This window comes from Zootoca vivipara, chromosome 6 (genome assembly GCF_965207765.1).
Source record: "Zootoca vivipara chromosome 6, rZooViv2.hap1.1, whole genome shotgun sequence".
NCBI classification, from domain to species: Eukaryota; Metazoa; Chordata; class Lepidosauria; order Squamata; family Lacertidae; genus Zootoca; species Zootoca vivipara.
Genome location: NC_142589.1, coordinates 69,186,420 through 69,204,445, shown reverse-complemented (window position 1 = coordinate 69,204,445; position 18,026 = coordinate 69,186,420). Strand labels below are relative to the sequence as shown.

General features: G+C 46.6%; 1 protein-coding gene across 3 annotated transcripts; it reads left to right on the top strand.

Moving 5' to 3' along the window:
• Nucleotides 1-2,794: 2,794 nt before the first annotated feature.
• On the top strand, nucleotides 2,795-16,478 carry LOC118086131 (FXYD domain-containing ion transport regulator 3). 3 transcript variants are annotated; one of them, XM_035117424.3, is made up of 8 exons: nucleotides 2,795-2,836; nucleotides 11,344-11,410; nucleotides 11,664-11,696; nucleotides 12,041-12,064; nucleotides 12,500-12,574; nucleotides 14,221-14,257; nucleotides 14,460-14,491; nucleotides 16,283-16,478. In XM_035117424.3, exons 2-8 carry the CDS (start codon nucleotides 11,368-11,370, stop codon nucleotides 16,300-16,302), a joined length of 264 nt encoding a protein of 87 aa, XP_034973315.1. In that variant the 5' UTR covers nucleotides 2,795-2,836; nucleotides 11,344-11,367; the 3' UTR covers nucleotides 16,303-16,478. The 3 variants fall into 3 exon arrangements, with proteins under 3 accessions (XP_034973315.1, XP_088527303.1, XP_034973316.1); XM_088671177.1 differs by having other exon boundaries at nucleotides 2,795-2,998; XM_035117425.3 differs by lacking the exon at nucleotides 2,795-2,836 and adding an exon at nucleotides 4,268-4,382.
• The last annotated feature ends 1,548 nt before the right edge of the window (nucleotides 16,479-18,026 follow it).

Here is an 18,026-nt window from a genome sequence, read left to right as displayed (position 1 = left end):
TACCTCTGTGATTGTATCAGTGCGAAGGTGACGCCGACCTGCACAAAGCCGGAATAGGAAGATCAGATTTCTGCATGAGAGGGTTTTTGGCTGTGCCTGTTTTCCCTCATGAAGCTGGGAAAGATCGAGTGCTATTTAGGGAAGTGTTCCACGCTGCATTTCAAACCATCTGTGCTTATTCCTATGTCTCTGGTTATTTGGGGGATATTAAATGCAACAAGAATGAATGCTCTTAAGTACAGGCCCATCTGCATGACATATTTAAAGCAGAATCATACCACTTTAAACAGACATGGATTCCCCCCCTAAGAATCCTGGGAAGTGTAGTTTCTTAATGGTGCTGAGAGCTGTTAGGAGACCCCTGTTCTCCTCGCAAAGCTACAATTCCCAGAATTCCCTGGGAAGAGGGATTGACTCTTTAAACCACTCTGGGAACTGTAGATCTGTGAAGGGAATAGGGGTCTCCTAACAAATCTCACCACCCTTAACAAACTACAGGTCCCAGGATTCTTTGGGGTCTGTCCCACTGTATAATAGGGGAATTGCTGCAGCCCTTGGCAAATTTGCTCAGTGGCAAAAGATCTGTTACACAGGCATGCAGGTGGCCCTAGGGAAACAAGGGGAAAGAGGTGGAGGGGAGGGGCTGCGAAAAAGAGGGGGAAGGGGCATCCCCAGCCCCACAGGTGGTTCTTTAATGGACCTCTTCTTTAGAAAAATCTGCAGACCTCACCTTGTTTAACCCAAGGTCTAACTATTACCTGAGGCTATGCACTGGTCCAGCTCCGACCGCTTTTTGCAACAGGACGGGGATTGCACAATGCTCCTGCCTCCTGGAACCATCTCCAGCATCTTGCTTCAAGTCCTGTCTGGCCCAGTCTGGATCTCTGAGAGGGCAGAACAGCCTCCCCGGAAATCGCAGAGTAACAGGGCGTGCCAGGGCCCTGTTCCTAAGTGGAAACTTTTGGTGATTTGCATCAGCCAAGAATGCTCGATAAGGCCACTGGCACAGACAGCTGCCAAGCCTCTTGATGAGGCCCGTTTTAAAGACCCTCTTCCTAGGAAGCTACCTAATACCAGTTCAAGCCATTTGGCTACCCAGGCTGGTTCTGTCCACCCTGACTGGCAGCAGCAGCAGCAGCTCTCCAAGATTTCACCTGCTGCCTAATTTTTCTAACTGGAAATGTTGTGCATTGAACCCGGGAGCTTCTGCATGCAAAACAGAGACTCCATTCCAGGCTCAGAATCTGCACCATGCATGCTGGGGCATTTGCAGGGGTCGGCATATCCTGACAAGGCCTACTAGGGCTGCTGCCCTGACTATCCTGCCTGCTGTGACATTCTGCATGCAAAGCAGGGAGAGTCTCTCTCACTGTGTTTAGTATGGTAAATGCCTGCAGATCTACTGCAAATCACCAGTAGATCCTAGATCTACCTCCTCTCCTCTCCTCCCTTAGCAATGTAGTGAGTAAAAGCAATGCTTGGGAGATGGGGCATGTTCCCAGGGGTCCTTGCAGTGTGGGCTTTCACCACTCTAATGCACAGGTTCACAAACATTAATGTGACTGGGCTCATTGCTTGAATTGTGGAGTGAAAGGTACATGGAGGTGTTAATCAAATATTACACAACCCTGATGCCTCCAGCCTTCTAAAAACAGCAGCCAAGACTGCTGCCCCCTCCCTGCAATCTGAGCACTAACTGAGGTGCACTGTTGTAACCCTAAGCAATGTTTACTTAAAAGATGTGCCTTGGGAAACAAACAATTAAGTCATTTCAGCTGGAAGAGCTTGATTTGGGGGTCTAAACTGCACTGGATTCCTGGTGTTCAACCCCCCCCCCCAAAACCCTAATGCAGCAATTTCCCGATAGGCCACCTATGACTTTGATAATTGCAACAACAGGCAGAAAACCAGCAGTTGCAGCTTTCTCCATCACTCCCAACGCTAGGCAGAAAGTGGCCCTGGTCAACCAAGGAGAGTCTGTATAGTGAAAATGGCTGAAAAGACTGAGCTGTGAGCCAGGGAGCTCCAACTTCAAATTTTACCTTTCCTGAGATAATGAGTAGCTGCTTCAGCCCAGCTAGGATCTCTCAGCCCAGATCCTATGCAGCGGGGATGGGGAACTTGCTGGAATACAACTCCCATCAACCTCAGATAATTGGCCACACTGACTAGGGCTCAATAAATGTTGTTAGGACAAAGGGTGGACAGGAGACCTAGCAGCAAAAGAGAAAGGAGGACGCCAGGCAGCTGTGAACACCTGTGCGGCAGGCAGAAATCCAACAGATGCAGCTGTCTCCGTCATTATTCAAAACAGCATACCTGTGGGGAAGTGGAGGAAGACCTCAGCCCTCCAAGTGAGGTTGGAAACTAAACCTCCTCAAGCCAGCGTTGCCCACTGGCCAGGGGTGATGTCCTAGCTAGCAGGCCACAGGTTCTTCCCCCCTGCGAGATACACAAACGCTGCTATGAAAGGCACGGTTGTCTCAAGCCAGTGGAGGACCCCTATTTGAGGTGGGGGGGGGGGAGTTGTGAAGGAAGACCGAACGGCCCTATCTCGTTTCCTACAAGAGAAGGGAAGGATCGAGGCGCCTCTCCGAGCTGGCAGGAGGCTGGAAGCTCCGGATTGTCTGTTGCCTTGCAGAGGAAAGGCGAAGGGGCCAAGGCGGCCCTTCCCTTCCCCGCGGCAGCCAAACCTGTTCCTCCTCCTCCTCCTCCTCACCTGCCTTGGGTGTGGTCTGCGCTCAGGTCTGTTTAGTCAGGCAAAGGAGGGCCCTCCCCGCCTCGGCTTTTTCCGGGTCGGGTTGGCTCGTCTGCATTTGGCCTTTCTGCAGACGGGGTGAGTAGAGGGACCCTTTGGAAAGAAGGGGTTGGGGGGAGCAGGATCGGGACCCGGCCTCCTGGCAAAGGAGGAGGCTTCGTTGCCCACGGTGGGGCTCTCTTGCAACCCCCGGCTTGGGCGCGGCTGCCCCAGGCTTGCACTTTGCTCTCTTTTACCAAGGTAGAGAAAAGAGCATCGTGCGCTCCTTGCGTGTGCGCGCGGCTGTTTCTGAGCAGAGCTGGCAAGCTTAAAGTTCTCCCCTGAATTTAGGGCCGCCCGGGAATTGTTCAGCGAAAAGAGCAGTTCATCTGACCAGGTCCTGGCCCATAGCTGCCAAGTTATCCCTTTTTTACAGGGGTTTTCCCTTATGCTGAATAGGCTTCCTCGCGAGAAAAGCAAAAACTTGGCAGCTATGGTCCTGGCAGCTCTGTAAGACCCGAATAAGCGTGTTCTTTGTATCTCTCTCTGCAAAAAAAAAAAAAAAAGGCAAGCAAGCGGGGAGCGCTTCTCCGAGAGCTGCTTTAACTCACGAAGCAAAACAAAAACATGAATCATGATGCGCATTAAAAGTATCGTAGCTTTCTGTGCTTTATCATAGTTTACTTTTTCTAGAGACCAATGCTGGGTATTTAGGCCTACATGGTATCTCTAAGGGGGTAAAACCCAGCATTGCCCTGGATTTTGGATGAGTACAATTCTGTCCCTTTATGGGAAGCTGAGGAAGGGACTGGTTCCAGCCCATGCCACCCCTCACCTTCTTGTGAGTAACCTGTTGCCTTTGTTGTGCAGACATTTTCTTGTCTTTTCTTTGCCCTATCCATTTGACATAGATTGGCACTTGTGTGGCTGCTCTTTAGTTATGGTAGGAAAGGGCCATAATTTTGGAGCGGCCGCTGTGAGCAAAGTTGGGATGTGCCCTTCCCATTGGAACTGATCTTGATATGGAAGCAACAACTGGTGTGGTTTCGAATCACTTGTGTGGGATCCAGGCCTCTTCCTAGAGGGAAGCAGTTCCGTTTGGAAGCTGTTATAATTGTGGGGACAAAAAGAGGCAGAAGTAATGTGCAGCTTGAACTTCAGAGCTGAAGTGAAGGCCCCAGTGGAGTGCCAGGGCAATAGCATGGAAGGGGGGGGGGTTACTCCATCTCTACATCTCAGTGGTGCAAATAGACCCTCTATACTTATTGTTGGCTGCCACTTAAAATGGCTGCATTCCACCTGAGGCTGAAAATGTTAGTCAGGCTGGACTCATTGACTGCAACAGGTTGCTTGGGAAATGTGCCTCCGTTCTCGGATGGTGGGCCATTGTGATGTGCTCCTCTTTGGAATGTGGCTGCCTGTGTGTCAGGAAGCACCTATTGGATAGTGTCTGTGACATCACTGACAATGAGAAGCCTGCTGGGGACTTTAGACTCAGCTGGCAAAGACAGATTCAGAAAGGAGCTGAAATTGAAAGGCAAACTGTCCACTACTTCTTCTCACATGGAATATGCACCTGCAGTTTGAATTTGAACCGGTTCTGAAACTGAATTATAACAGCCCCACAAAATAACTCCAGAACATCGTGAGTGACAATTTTTTTCATGTTTTCACAGAAACACAAGAGCTTTGCATTATAGATATCACTGGTAAACACACAGACACAGACACACACACACACACACAGAGAGAGAGAGAGAGAGAGAGAGAGAGAGAAACTGGCAGAGGATCTTCAGACTTTGCTTTGAGACTTTGGTCCCATTAACACAGTACTTCTTCAGTGTGTTTGGTGAATCCCCAACTCATGCAAGATTCCTGCACTGCACGTACACCAGTTGAATCTAATTCCTTTGTCGCAATGCAAATAATTGCTTCACTGCTGCTGATAGTTGAAAGAGCAAGACTAGTCAGTTCCCCAGGAGCTGGGGGTAGGTTTCAGGAACTAATGGTAGCAAGTTATATAGCTGCCCCTCTAGATTAGGTGGAGCCATGCAGTCTCTAGACAGGCACTGTTTCTTGCAGGTAACGGCAGCAGTGTTTCTCAGAGGGTAGCAGGGACAAGACTTCTCAGATCAGGTCTTGAAATAACCCTTCAGTAGGCATGCTTGCAGAACTCCTCACCTTCTGCCTGGATATGTTAATTTAGCAAAGAAAATGTGCTTGCATGCCTATTCTTGAAATACTCATGCATTCCATATGCAAAATGGAATTATGCAAAACCATGAATTGCAAAATTAGGAAGGAACTTCCTTTGGACATTTTTTTTTAAAAAATAATAATCTGCAAAACAGCCATTTAAAATTACAGGAGAGGCTTAATCCCTTAATCCCACAGTAAGGTAACACTTTTATCAATCCTCCCCCCCCAAAAAAATGACACAAAGTTGTGTGCAAGCTTTTGAGACTTGTGGGCTCATTGTTAAAACAAAACAAGGCTGGGGATAGCAATAGAGCATGATAAATTAAGGACTGCAACCCTCATTGGCTTCACCCATTGGAGAGAGGGTGATGGGAGTTGTAGTTTAGCAACATCTGTGGTGCCGCAGGGTCCCCATCCCTGAATTAAGGTCTGCAGTTTGCAGTGATTTAAGCATCCCTGGGTTTTAGAGGTTTTCTTTGATGGCAGAAAGCGAGGAGGAATTAAAGAACCTCTTAATGAGGGTGAAAGAGGAGAGCACAAAATATGGTCTGAAGCTCAACATAAAAAAAAACTAAGATCATGGCCACTGGTCCCATCACCTCCTGGGGAAGAAATGGAGGCAGTGAGAGATTCAATGGTGTTGTTGGAGAGCTGTTCCTAATTCTGCTTATTATTTTTAAAGGCATCATCTTTGGGATGACGGGTTCTGCCAAGGTGGGGAATTGGGGTGTTTTCATGCATGTTGTTGACTCGCGTTTTGAAGACACGGTTTGGGGTTTTCTGCTTCAGAGCTCTGTGTGTCTTGGGGCATGCTTTTGGTCATTCATTCAATCCTGGTGCAACTTCATTTCAAATAAAGATGGTTGTGTCTTCAGAGGCAATAAGAACTGCTTTTTGTGGTCAATGCAACAGTTCTGTGTGTGCAGGTAGTTGTATACTCTTTGTTATCTTGCCCCCCTTTTAATTTAATTTAATTTAATATTTTATATTTATTTCCCCAAGCTTTAAAAATCTATTGTAAGCTTTAAGCAGTTTTGCGCTCTGTTACTGTTTTTTATGGTGTGTTTATATACTTTTATTATTGGATTTTAAGTTACCACTTCTTGCAAACTGCAAACTTTGTTGTAAGGCGGCCTATGTAAATACTATAAATGTAGCTCAGGGGCAGAACACATACCTTGCATGAGAAAGGTCCCAGGTTCAATCATTGGAATCTCCAGGCAGGACTGTGAAAGACTTTTATGAACTCTGGAGCGCTATTGTCAGTCATTGTCGACCAGCCTTTCCTAAGCAGCTGCAACCTTGTGTTCTCTGGATGTTGTTGGACTACAGCTCCCATGAGCTCCAGCCACCATGGCTCAATGGCCAGAGATGATGGGAGTTGTAGTCCAAAACATTGGAGGGCACCAGGATGAGGAACGCTGGTTTTAAATTACCCAAATTGCACCAACGCTCATTAATTTGTCTCATCCCTTTTAAAAGTATTCTACTGACCATTGCGATGTTCTATGGCAGTGAATTCTGTTGCAGTACTTACAATGAACTTTTCTGCAAACCTCACACCTTTTAAAACCATGCTTCTGATTGAATCCCGAGCCTTTTTAAAAAAATGTGCTTACCGGTAAATTAGGGGCTAGATGTCCCATAATGAGCCCTGGCTCTGAACAGAGCAGATTCCTTGAACTTGCCGGAACTTGTTTGCCTTTCATAATGCTGTCATAATGAGTTAGTAACTGGAGATTTCCAAGGAAGACATTGTTCTGTGACTTGCCAATCAGATTATTGCCTTGGCACCCAATGAATTTGGACACAGGAGGTGCAGCAACATCCAGCATTCCTTGCTATATTGCTCTCCGTCCTGAGCCGTCCATTAATAAACTATTTGTTTCTGAGATTTGTTTCCTGCATCACATTTGTGACGGCTCTAATCTGTTTCCCACTGGTACAAGGTAGGTACCGAGTAGTTAGTGCTTATATGTTCTAAGGCAGGGGTAGTCAACCTAGTGCCCTCCAATTGCTGCTGGACTGAACTCCCATCATTCCCAGCCAACATGGTCGGGGCTAATGGGACTTGTAGTTCAACAGTATCTGGTAGGCATTGTGTTGGTTACCGCTATTCAGTGGCTTCTCAATCAGTAGAATTTATGTGAAAGGCCCTTGACTACTCTTTGCAGCCATTCCACAATAAGCACATAGCTCCTTCTGCCTCTGTGGTCTGGGTTAATTGTTTTCCCTCCTTTGCTCAGTCCAGCTCCAACATTCTCCCCAGAGTTGCTTTTCAACTCAGTGTCTCAGCTTCCTGGGGGCTTTCCTGGGCCATATTGATGCATGGATCTCTGCAAGTGCACTTGTCTTCAACATTTGACCCTTCCTCAATGAAGAGTAGCAGGAGGCACCAGCCGGGGTATCCCCAAGGGAGATCCCTGAGGAAGGAGGCTCAGAGCCTGGGGATTGGTGGTGGGACACTGAGGAGAGGTCAGAGGGGGACGATGGGGAGGAGACGCTGGATACTAAAAGGGACAAGAAGTTTTAGCGAGCAGGAAGAACCTGTGACCGAGCAGGCTGAAGTAGACAAGAATCCCTGGAGTCTCCATTTCCTGCTGTGATAAGCTCCTCCACCCACTGGTCTCCAAGCAATAATAAGCAAGATAATGAGGAGACTGGAAGAGAGAACAGAGGTGCGCAGACGCAGTTTGAGACTGCTTGGGAAACTCCTCCAGGAGCCTTGGAAGGGACGGAAGGCAGGGACCTTCAAACTGCTTTATAGAGGCAAGACGACCTGGGAAGTGCTGCCGAGTTCTGTGCCATTTCCTCGAATCAAGAGTTAACTTGACTGCCAACAGAGAGCCTTGCGCCTTTCGTGCTGACCTGCGTCTGACTCCAGCCCTGACACACTGCTGGAAGTAGCTTGTGCCTCTTGATGGAGTAGATTCAGGGTCTCCAGCTGTTTTTGGATTACAGTTCCCATCATCCCTGACCACTGGTCCTGGTAGCTAGAGATAATAGGAGTTCAAAATCGGTTGGAGACCCAAGTTTGGGAAACTCTGGAGTAGAGTATGGGCGGGGGGAGCAGCAGGCTAGAGGTCTCCCAGACCTCTCTGTTCAGCCCTTGCTCTCCCCAGCCCATGTTCCTTTGGACCACACCCCTCACTGTCATTGCTCTGCACCTTCCTCAAACTCTTCTTTGGCTGCAATTATGTCCCTTACAGCAGACGCAGGTCTAGCAGATTGCAACCGGTTCGGTTGTACCAGGCACAGGAATTCTAGGGTGCTACAACTATGATGTCCAATGGAAGTCGAGAGGCAGAGGGGTTGCTGGATTTTGACATTGCAGAGGGCTCCACTGAAATTTGAGGTGCCAAGGTGTGCTGCTGCTTACAGGGAAACTCTTTCCTCATTCCCATTATTTATAAATGCAAGTTTAGATATTTGTGCTTGGTGACACTTTCCTGCTGCCACCCATTCCCTTAGAATGTTTTAAAGACTCCTGGTAGCCTAGATGTGAGATTGAAACCAACACTGGAGTCAGAATGACTAAGATGGTTTATCAGGGGGATGTTACGTACATAAGGGGACACTGATATTTCTTTGGGGGCTCTTAAATGTGCTTGGTGACAGTTTCCAAGGGCTCAAGAGATGCCGTTGCTTACCCAGCTTCCAAGTGGCTTTTTGCCTTCGGTTCCCTAAATATGCACCCCAGCCAAAGTCACTCACAGTCCTATTCTGCTATTGGGGACTAGGCCTGGGCAATATATCAATATGCCGGTTTGAAGTCCACATCGCGATATTTGTTTTGGAATTTTTGACCTGGCAATATATCACGAATCATGACGTGTATATGTGTGTGCTATGCAAAAATCATGATGTGGGAAAAGCCATGAAGCCAGCCGATGCCTCTGCATAGCTCCATCCATTCTGGAAGTCTGTTTGACTTCTGAAACATTAAAAAACCAAAATGTGGCTTCTGATTGGCTGCTGGACCTGCAGCCAATCGGAAGCCGTGGAAGCCCCTTCGGACGTTTGGCTCCCAAAAGAACATTCGAACAGAGGAACACTCAGTTCCGGGTTTTGATCGTTCAGGAGTCGGAACGGTCGACTTCTAAGGCGTTCGGGAGCCGAGGTATGACTGTATATCAGTGTATTGCAATGTTTAGCTGGTGATATATCATGATGTTGAAAACCAGATATTGGCCAGCCCTACTGGGGACAATCTTCCTCTGACCTCAAAGCCCTTCCGGTTGTACTTCTGCCTACATGGACACAGTTTAGCTGTTTTTTAAAACCCAGTTGCGTATTCTTCTGGTCAGACCTTTTCTCAAGGCTGCCTCTCAGCCTAACACAGCCACCAGCTCCCTTCTTCTGTTCTTTACCAGCAACAGCTTAATATTAAGGCCTCAGCTATCCACTTCTCCCATAGCTTTCCCACCCCTCATCAGCTTTAGCAGTTGGTGTTCCTTTTCCCAACTGACAGTTAACTTGCTCATTCTTCACTGACTAGAACCTCCAGCCAACCACAGCCTGTTATTTCCCAGACCAACCGAATGAGCTTACCTGATCCAGGTGACTCACTGTCTCTCTTCCTCCTAATAGAAGCTGTTGCCAGACAGGTACTACTAACAAAAACATAGCAGCCCAAGGCCTCAAACATTTGGTACTTGCTCTCTGACACCAACTGTAGAGGCAGCACCTTTTGACTTCTGCAAAACGCTGGATTTGGGCTTTGCTGAAAGAGTTTGCTACGAAGAGGCTGGAACTAATTTTATTAGTGCTCTGTCTCGGCATCGCACAGTTGACTTCAGTTCACTGTTCCCAAAAGAATTTGTAAATATTTCTCAGTAAAGTGCCATCCCTTTCGTATTTGCTTTACTCTGCCCCCCCCCCCGCCACACGCTGTGAATGACAGTGTAAATGCCACTGAGGACTAGCAGTCTGATTAAATGATTCCTAATCCTGTAGCCATCACCCTGTTCTCCCAATTTACAGCACACCTGCTTTTCACAGTTCTGTCTCTTTAAGACAATATCTTTCTTCCTGTCCCTAAGCTTCTGATGCTGTAGCTTGCTTGACCGCCCTGTTGATCCATAAACGTCGCAGTAACTTGTAACTGGAAAACACTTTCTATTTACTTATCTCTATCTCTAGCATCAGGTTTTTGGCCCTTCTGGGCACCCTGGAGGGCTAAAGCAATGCTAAGAATGTATGTTCAGTTTGGAATGTTCTGTCCTAATTTTGTTTTCTGATTGGCTTGGGTAACCCTGTAGAGTCCTGAATGCCACCCAAGTACAGACCGGTTTTGCTTGTTGCGCTTCACTCTCAGTTTTGTCTCCAACATGTTGTGTTGTTTTTTTAAGTAGAGATGGTTTTGGTGTAAAATACAGCATAACCCCCCCCCTTCCATCTCTTTGCGACTCTGGTTGGCAGCTGCTCTCTAGAGTCTTGGGCAAGAGGATTTCCCCCATCACCTACTGCCTGGTCTTGAATGCAAAGCATATGCTATACCGGTATCACTGAGCTAAATAAGGTTGTGTTGCTGGCCAACCTAGCAATGGAATCTGCTAAGAATTTGGGAGTGGGCAAATTATCACAGAGGATAGGGTGGTTCCATCTTCACTGTCAGGGGCGTAGCGAAGATTTGGTTGGTGGGGCAAAAAGTTTTTTGAGCTTTTTTTTGGGGGGGGGGTAGATTGCCCCCTAAAGCTGCTGCTGGGGTGGAGAAGAGCCTCAGTTAATTGAGTACTTTAAATGCTTTTTGATATTTTTTGTGGATCTAGGGAGGGGGAGGGGAAACAGCCCTCCACCCTACCCCCTCGGCTACACTCATGGTCAGTTGTGTTCAAGTCCAGCTTTCAAGCTTTTCATAGGCATCAGTTTGGCCATTGTTTGGGGAAGTTTTTAATGTTTGATTGTTTTATCGTGTTTTTAATATTGTGTTGGGAGCCGCCCAGAGTGGCTAGGGAAACCCAGCCAGATGGGCAGGGTATAAATAAAAATAAAACTATTATTATAAATAATAATATTGTGAGAACAGGATGCTGAACTAGATGGGCCTTTGGCCTTCTTACATTCTTAAAGGTTGGGAGAGGGCTGAGAGATGTTTGTAGGGAAGCTTGATCCATTTGCTGCCTCAAGCTCTGGGAGAAGTGGGGCACAAATGGAACATTTTTGTGAATGGCATATATATATAGTTCCATTCTGGTCCCAGGGTATGGCCTGAAGACATGTGAGGCCACCACACTTGCTGAAGCTAAGCAGATCTGGGTGTTCCTGGATGGGAGACTGCTTGAGAAGGAAATACATGTACACTGCCTTGGTTTGGGGGGAGAAGGCATGGGGGGGGGAGATTGGGTATAAGTAATGGGAAAACTAGAAAACTAAATGAATTTTCTCCATCTTCTTTCCCCACAAAGCTCTGCTTATCCCTACACACCAATATGAAACCCACCACTATGGAGATCCTGCTGCTTCTCTTGGCTGGTAAAGTTCTCAGAATTGTCCTCTCGTCTTCTGGTCACTTCCCTTCCCCGGCCCTGTGAAGCTGGCCCTGAAGCGGGTGCCTGTATCTTAATGCTATTCAGGGCCAATGAGAGCTGTGGGTGGAACACCCTCCCACAACCTAGCCATGTTATGCTTTTGCCCTGCAAAGAGCAGCTGTGAGTAGGGAACTGAAAGCTGGGGGGCTGTAGTTATGCTATCAAATTACAATAACTCTCTTCATTTTCTTCCATAGCATTCCCTGTCATGGGGGCCAATGATCCTACTGGTGAGTAGCTGTTGATACCCCCTGTTTGATTTTGGGTTTTTTGTATATATTGCTATAGATGTGGCAAAGGGGCTCCTTAACAAGGATGGAGAACCTGTAGTCTTTCAAATGTTGGACTTCCAACACCAATTGGCATGGCCAGTGTTTGGAATGGGCCTTAAACGGCTCAGGACCACGATACCTCAAGGACCACCTCTCTCCATATGAACTAATCCAGACCCTGCAATCTTCATGTTCAAAGAGCAGTCAGCAACACACCTGGGTTCTTATAAGAGGGCTGTTTTGAGGTGTGAATCCTAAGGAATAGGGTGTTCTAACTTCTTTCTTTCTCTCTTTCTCTTCAGATCCAAACAGCCCCTTTTATTACAGTAAGTTTGAGTCATTCTTGGCAACACCGTATAATCCATCCTGAATCTTCTGGCCAAGAGCAATTGTACATAAACAGATGGTGTCCTTGTTTACAATTGGGAGGAATTGCCATGTTTCATCTGTCTTGTGTGCAAGAGTGCTAATAGTACAATGGAACAGATCCACCCCAGGTCCTTGAAACCCTTAGCCCTGTTCTGTATTTATCCCCTGCAACTCCTGATCGCAACTATAAGTCCTCCTAAACATTTCCCACTGAGTAGTTCCTTAAGACGACTCTTCCATAACTCCCCTGCCTAATAAAAATCACCAGAACATCCCTTTCCCCCCGCTTGGTGGATATTGAGTGGGTGGGAAAGAGGTTTCTAGATTACTGGGGGATAATGAAGAGGCAGGTATCCTAGACAAGACCAAACCTCTTCTCTTTCCTCTTGCAGACTGGCATAGGCTGCGTGTTGGCGGTTTGATCATTGCTGGTGTACTCTGTTTTCTGGGAATTGTTATCCTGCTGAGTAAGTGAATGCAGAAATTTGTGGGGTGGGAGGGAGGAAGAGTTGATTTAGAGGCTATTGGCAATTGCTTATACAGTTTGGCTTCGCTCTCACTTAGGTGCTAAATCTGTGTCTGGGCTATATACCACTGCAGTGCAGAGATGTGTGAGCATCACCAATTATCTTTCCATGCAGAAAACTGGCACATTCTATAGAAAGCTAGGCTTAGAACATTTCTGTCATAAGAGGTCTGTTCTGTGTGGAGGAGCATGCCATCATAGGTGCCTTCACCCTGCAGTATTTTATTCATTTGCAAAAAATAAAATAAAATAATTACACTGCCCTCCATGCAGATCTCAAGGCAGATCACAAGAGCAATGAATTATTATTTAATTATTATTCATTGAATGCATATCCCAGCCTTCCTCCAAAAGGAGTCCAGGGTGGCAGTCTGAAATGCTTCAACCGCAGACACCTGATTGATTGATTGAACACCTGAATGTTCATTCGCATATATTTTCAGTGCTGCTGTTCAGACACAATGGTTTCCACTGTGATTCTACACCCATAGTAACAGCAAGAGTAAAATCATTTTAGAAAACAAAATAGGTATGCTGCTTCAATTTGGGCTCGGCTTTAGAGAGAACCTTATCGCCCACTGTTCAAGTACCCCTGCCGCCGCAACACATTTTTTTTTTGACATATGGGTCATACCCAACTAAGTTAAAATCTGAGTAGACCCATTGAAATGAATTTACCCAAGTTAACCATGTCCTTTAATTTCAGTGTGTCAGCTGTGAGGATGGCTAATAATGGAGACAACTCAATACGTCTATTATTTTTGTATTTACTTACTGAGAATGGCATGGGTCCAGTATTCTCTGCCTGCTATCACAAGGGCGAGTTCCAACATTGAGCAACAGAGGGATCCAGTGCCATGGATTGCGCAATCTACATAGTGCAATGACGTTACCAGCAATCTGCTGTTGCATTTTCTCGTGCAGCATAGTTGCGCTGGCACAAAGCACTTCTGTAGTGGAACAAGTACTGTGTACCTTTAAATGACTTTAACTGAGCACTACATTGGATACAACCCATCATCCGCTGTCAGAGTGATTTTTGCTCTTCAAACAGAGCAACAAATGGATAGTTGCTTAATTTATTATTGTCGTATTTTTTACTACCAGGAGAAGCCGTTGTGGAATAATTTGATCAGCCTTGCCTACTGGCAACCTTAACTTGGAAAGGAGGGGGCACTGTTTTGGGAAGGGGAACGCAACATGTCCCATTTTGACTCCATCACACAGAGATACCATATATCAGATCAACCATTGGCCTCTGTAGCCTACGGCAGCTTTCTATAACTGGGAGCACTGGTTTGCAGCTCCCCCCTGCCCCGTACTGGCTGGGGCTGATGGAAGTTGTAGTTGAAAACTTCCGAAAAGCAGCCAGTTGGGGAAGGCTAGCCTAGAGTCTCTGTGGCTGCAGCTCTCCAAATATCTCAGGCTGTGGTCTTCCCTGCCCACCCCTGCTCCCTGAGATGCCAGAGGGCCGAGGCAGGTCTCACTTCCCCGTTCAAACCTTATGCAAGACACCTGCATTTTGTCAGCAGCTGCTGATGGCTAATTTGCCAAATCCTTATGCTGTTTTTCATGCTCTCTTCACAGGTGGAAAGTGCAAATGCAAACCTAAGAGGAGAAACAGGTATGATGAAATCGCTCCTATAGGTAGGGTGGCAGGAAGGAGATGGCAGGCACTGTGGGTGGCAAATTAATAGGCAGCACATTTGAAGGGGTATGATTCTGGAGACAGTAAAGTCCTATTCCAGCGATCTTAAAACTGGAAGGAGGAATGTTGATGCTTGTCTGTGGCTTCAACCTTATTAACTTGTCCTCTTCCTTTGTAGTGTCAACACCATTCAAAAGCTCCCGATTGCAGGTAAGTGCTCCTTTGGGGATGGAGAAGTGGGGGTGGGGGTGGGAAGTCTACTGAAAATGCCGTTATTCACCCCTGCTGGGGACTGCAAGGATTAGCATTTCTTGAAGCGGATTGTGGGTGGAATGCGAAGCTGCTGCAACTTCAGCCTGGAAGCCTGAGTGGCCTCCGTCGCATGCACCAGGCCAATGGAGGACAGGGGTGCCAAATGCAATTTCTAAGCAGGAATAGATTTTGCAACAGAAAAGAGAACCATGCAAATGCTTGCAGCATCTAGGCATGAAATACCATGTGGCCATTACCTCCAGAACTGTCATGCAAAGAATCCCAGTCCTGTGTTGCTGGTTTTAAAAAGTGCTGTGTCCTGCCCCTTGTTGGAATCCACCCTGCAAGAAGGGTATTATGAGGGAGATGATGGGAGAGCAGAGGGGTGCATTTAACTATTTTGCCCTCTGGTGGCAGCTGCAGGGTTGGCTCAGCTGCAGGGTTGCCTGAGCAGGAGGCGCTTTTTTGGCTTGCTAAAGATGCCATCAGATCTTTGTCCTGAAGCAAAACCCAAAGTGCATTTGCAATGGATGTGGAAATAATTACCCGCCCATCGCCACACGGCTCCAGAGCGGGTCACAACAATGTAAAATACTACAGTGGTACCTTGGTTCTCAAACTTAATCCGTTCCGGAAGTCCGTTCCAAAATCAAAGCGTTCCAAAACCAAGGCACACTTCCCCATAGAAAGTAATGCAAAACGGATTAATCCATTCCAGACTTCTAAAAACAAAGACAGCAATTTAACATGAAGTTTACTATCTAATGAGACCATTGATCCATAAAATGAAAGCAATAAACAATGTACTGCTGTCACACAATCATTCAATCAATCAATCAATCAGTAGCTAAACTGGGTTCCACAGAGTCACAAAAAAGAGAGCCGTGAAACAAAAACGCAAAATAAATAGCAAAAACAGACAGACCTCAGCGTAACACTCAAAACAGAAGTGTGGCACTCAAATCGGAAGCGTAACACTCAAAACGGAGCATGTTTGGCTGTCAAAAAAAGTTCACAAACCGGAACACTTACTTCTGGGTTTGCAGTGTTTGGGTTCCAAGTTGTTTGAGTACCAAGACGTTTGAGAACCAAGGTAAGGTACCACTGTACATTACACTCTGAAACAAGTGTAATGTACACTGTACAAAACACTCTGAAACAAGTTACAGTCTGAGCTAGAGGAGGTCCCAAAATATATGTACTGTATCTCAAGTGGCAAAGGCAAGGGTGAAGAGATGCCTTCAGCCTACAATGAAAGTTGGAGGGAATTCCACAACTTATGGGCTGCCCTGGAGAATGGCCTCTCATAAGACACACACACACAAAATTCTGAGGGCCGTGGAATGACCAAGAGGGTCCCCTCTGCTGATCTTAACACCTGAGAGGGTCTGTAGGGAAGGAGGCTGTCTTTTGGATATTGGGGGGCCTAAGTCATTTGGGGCTTCAAACACTACAATGAGCACAGTGAATTGGGCACAGCAGTGAAATGGTAATCAGTTACAAGGGTACACACAACTAAAGTGAAACTTGGAGGTTCTTTCTGAGGCAAAACATTGGAGAACTTTTGAGGGAAGTGTGTTAATAACACCAGTAAAAAAATTTGTGTGTGTGTGTTCATGTGCACACTTTGTTCAGCACAGGTTTTTGCAAAGGAAGGTAGACAGTTCTGAATTCTGTTTTGGCAAGAGAAGGTACCTTAAATATGCTGTGCTATCTAATTCTCCCTCTCCCTCTCTCTCTCTCCTGTAGGAGAAGCCAGTGAATGCTGAGTGAAGATAATGACTGCTCCCACTAACATACCAGCCATACCTGACTCCTCTCTCAATAGATGTAACACACTGGATCTTTCAATGGTTTTTTTGGGCCCTCACACCTGTATTAGGTTTTTTAATAATAATAATAATAATAAGAGACATATAATAAAATTCTGGTGTTTTTCCTGAAATGGGTGGTCTTGGGCTATGTGCATATGATTCTGATTTAAGGCAGCAATGAGGGTCTCCTCTCTCTCTCTCTCTCTCTCTCTCTCTCTCTCTCTCTCTCTCTCTCTCTCTCTCTCTCTCTCTCTCTCTCGCCTTTGGGACAATTCCCAGGCCACCTGCTCCCCCAAGGCCACCCCCCCCACTGGCCTTTCCTCACATCCACCTTGTGTGCTTTTGCCTGCCTGGAATATGTCCTTGAACTCAGACAGTGCCTCTTGCCAGCCTGGAGGGAGGACAAAAAGAAGTGTATGAAATGAGTCTACTGTACAAAAAAAGTGTCCATGTTTATCCTTGGTCCCATGTGACATGTGATCCTTGAAAGGCTGCCCAAATAGGGTATATGGTGGCCCCTCAGGCTGAATTAAGGCCCAGTCACAAGGCGGCATGTCCAGAGACCAGAAGCACACCACTTAAATTTAGCTGTTGTCGCTATACCATGAGAGAGGGGAAGCCCAGTCTTCAAAGGTTGGCGCCTTTGCCTGTAGAAATTCCCACTAATTGAGTCAGCGTGTGAGGATGTTGCATGTAGGACATGAGACTGGAGGGAGGGAGGCTTGTGTCTTGCAGGAAGCATGGGCCATTTCCAGGAGAGTCCTATCCCATGTTCTAAGGCAGGAGTGGGGAACCCATGGCCCTTCAGTGTTGTTGGGACTCACGACGCCTGTACAGATTCAGACCATTGGTCCAGCTAGGCTGGCAGTGTCTATGCTCACTGTTAGCAGCTGTCCAGGGTTTCAGAGACAGTCTTTCTCCCAGCCCTACTTAGAGATGACAGCGATTGAAGCTGGGACCTTCTACATGCAAAGCAGATGCTCAGCCACAGCCCTTCCCTAAGTTGGAAGGGCCACCTCTGTAGGGCCTCAGGTTCCCCTCCCCCTGTTTTAGTGTCTTCCAAGCTGCATGGAGTCTGGAAGCTGAAATCATTTCTGGGTTACACAATTCACCATTTTGCAGATTCGTAGTTCATCACTCAAGGCACCGTGTCTCTTAGTGGCAGCCCAATGGCACCTCTGAAATTTCCTTCCTTGGGATCTCCACCAGCCCCCGCTCACTTGCTGTCTGTGGACACTTTTGTTCCAAGCACTTTTGTTTTTTAATTGCAAGGCATTTCTTGAACGATTTTTCTGCTGGCTGAATGTTTATAGCTGATGCGCTTCCAAATGTTGCTTACTGCGATGTACTCTGGCTTAATTGCTTTGAGCTGTAAGCCGCTTTGGGAGGGTTTTATCCTAAAAAGCAAGATATAGCTATCCAAAAATGAAGTGAATAATAATAAGGCATGTTGCACAGAGCAAACTCTCCTTTATATTGCTGCCTGTATGCATGCGAGGCTACGAGAGAGATCCCAGTAGAAGGAAAAGCAATGCTAACATCACAGGTTGCAGACTTCACATTTTTGTATAGTAGATCTCTGCTGATTTCTCTTCATTTGACAATTTATGGATGCGCCTCTGCGGTTCTTAAATCCTTGAATACAAAGGCTTGGGAAGCAAGTATATTCCTGCAAAGCA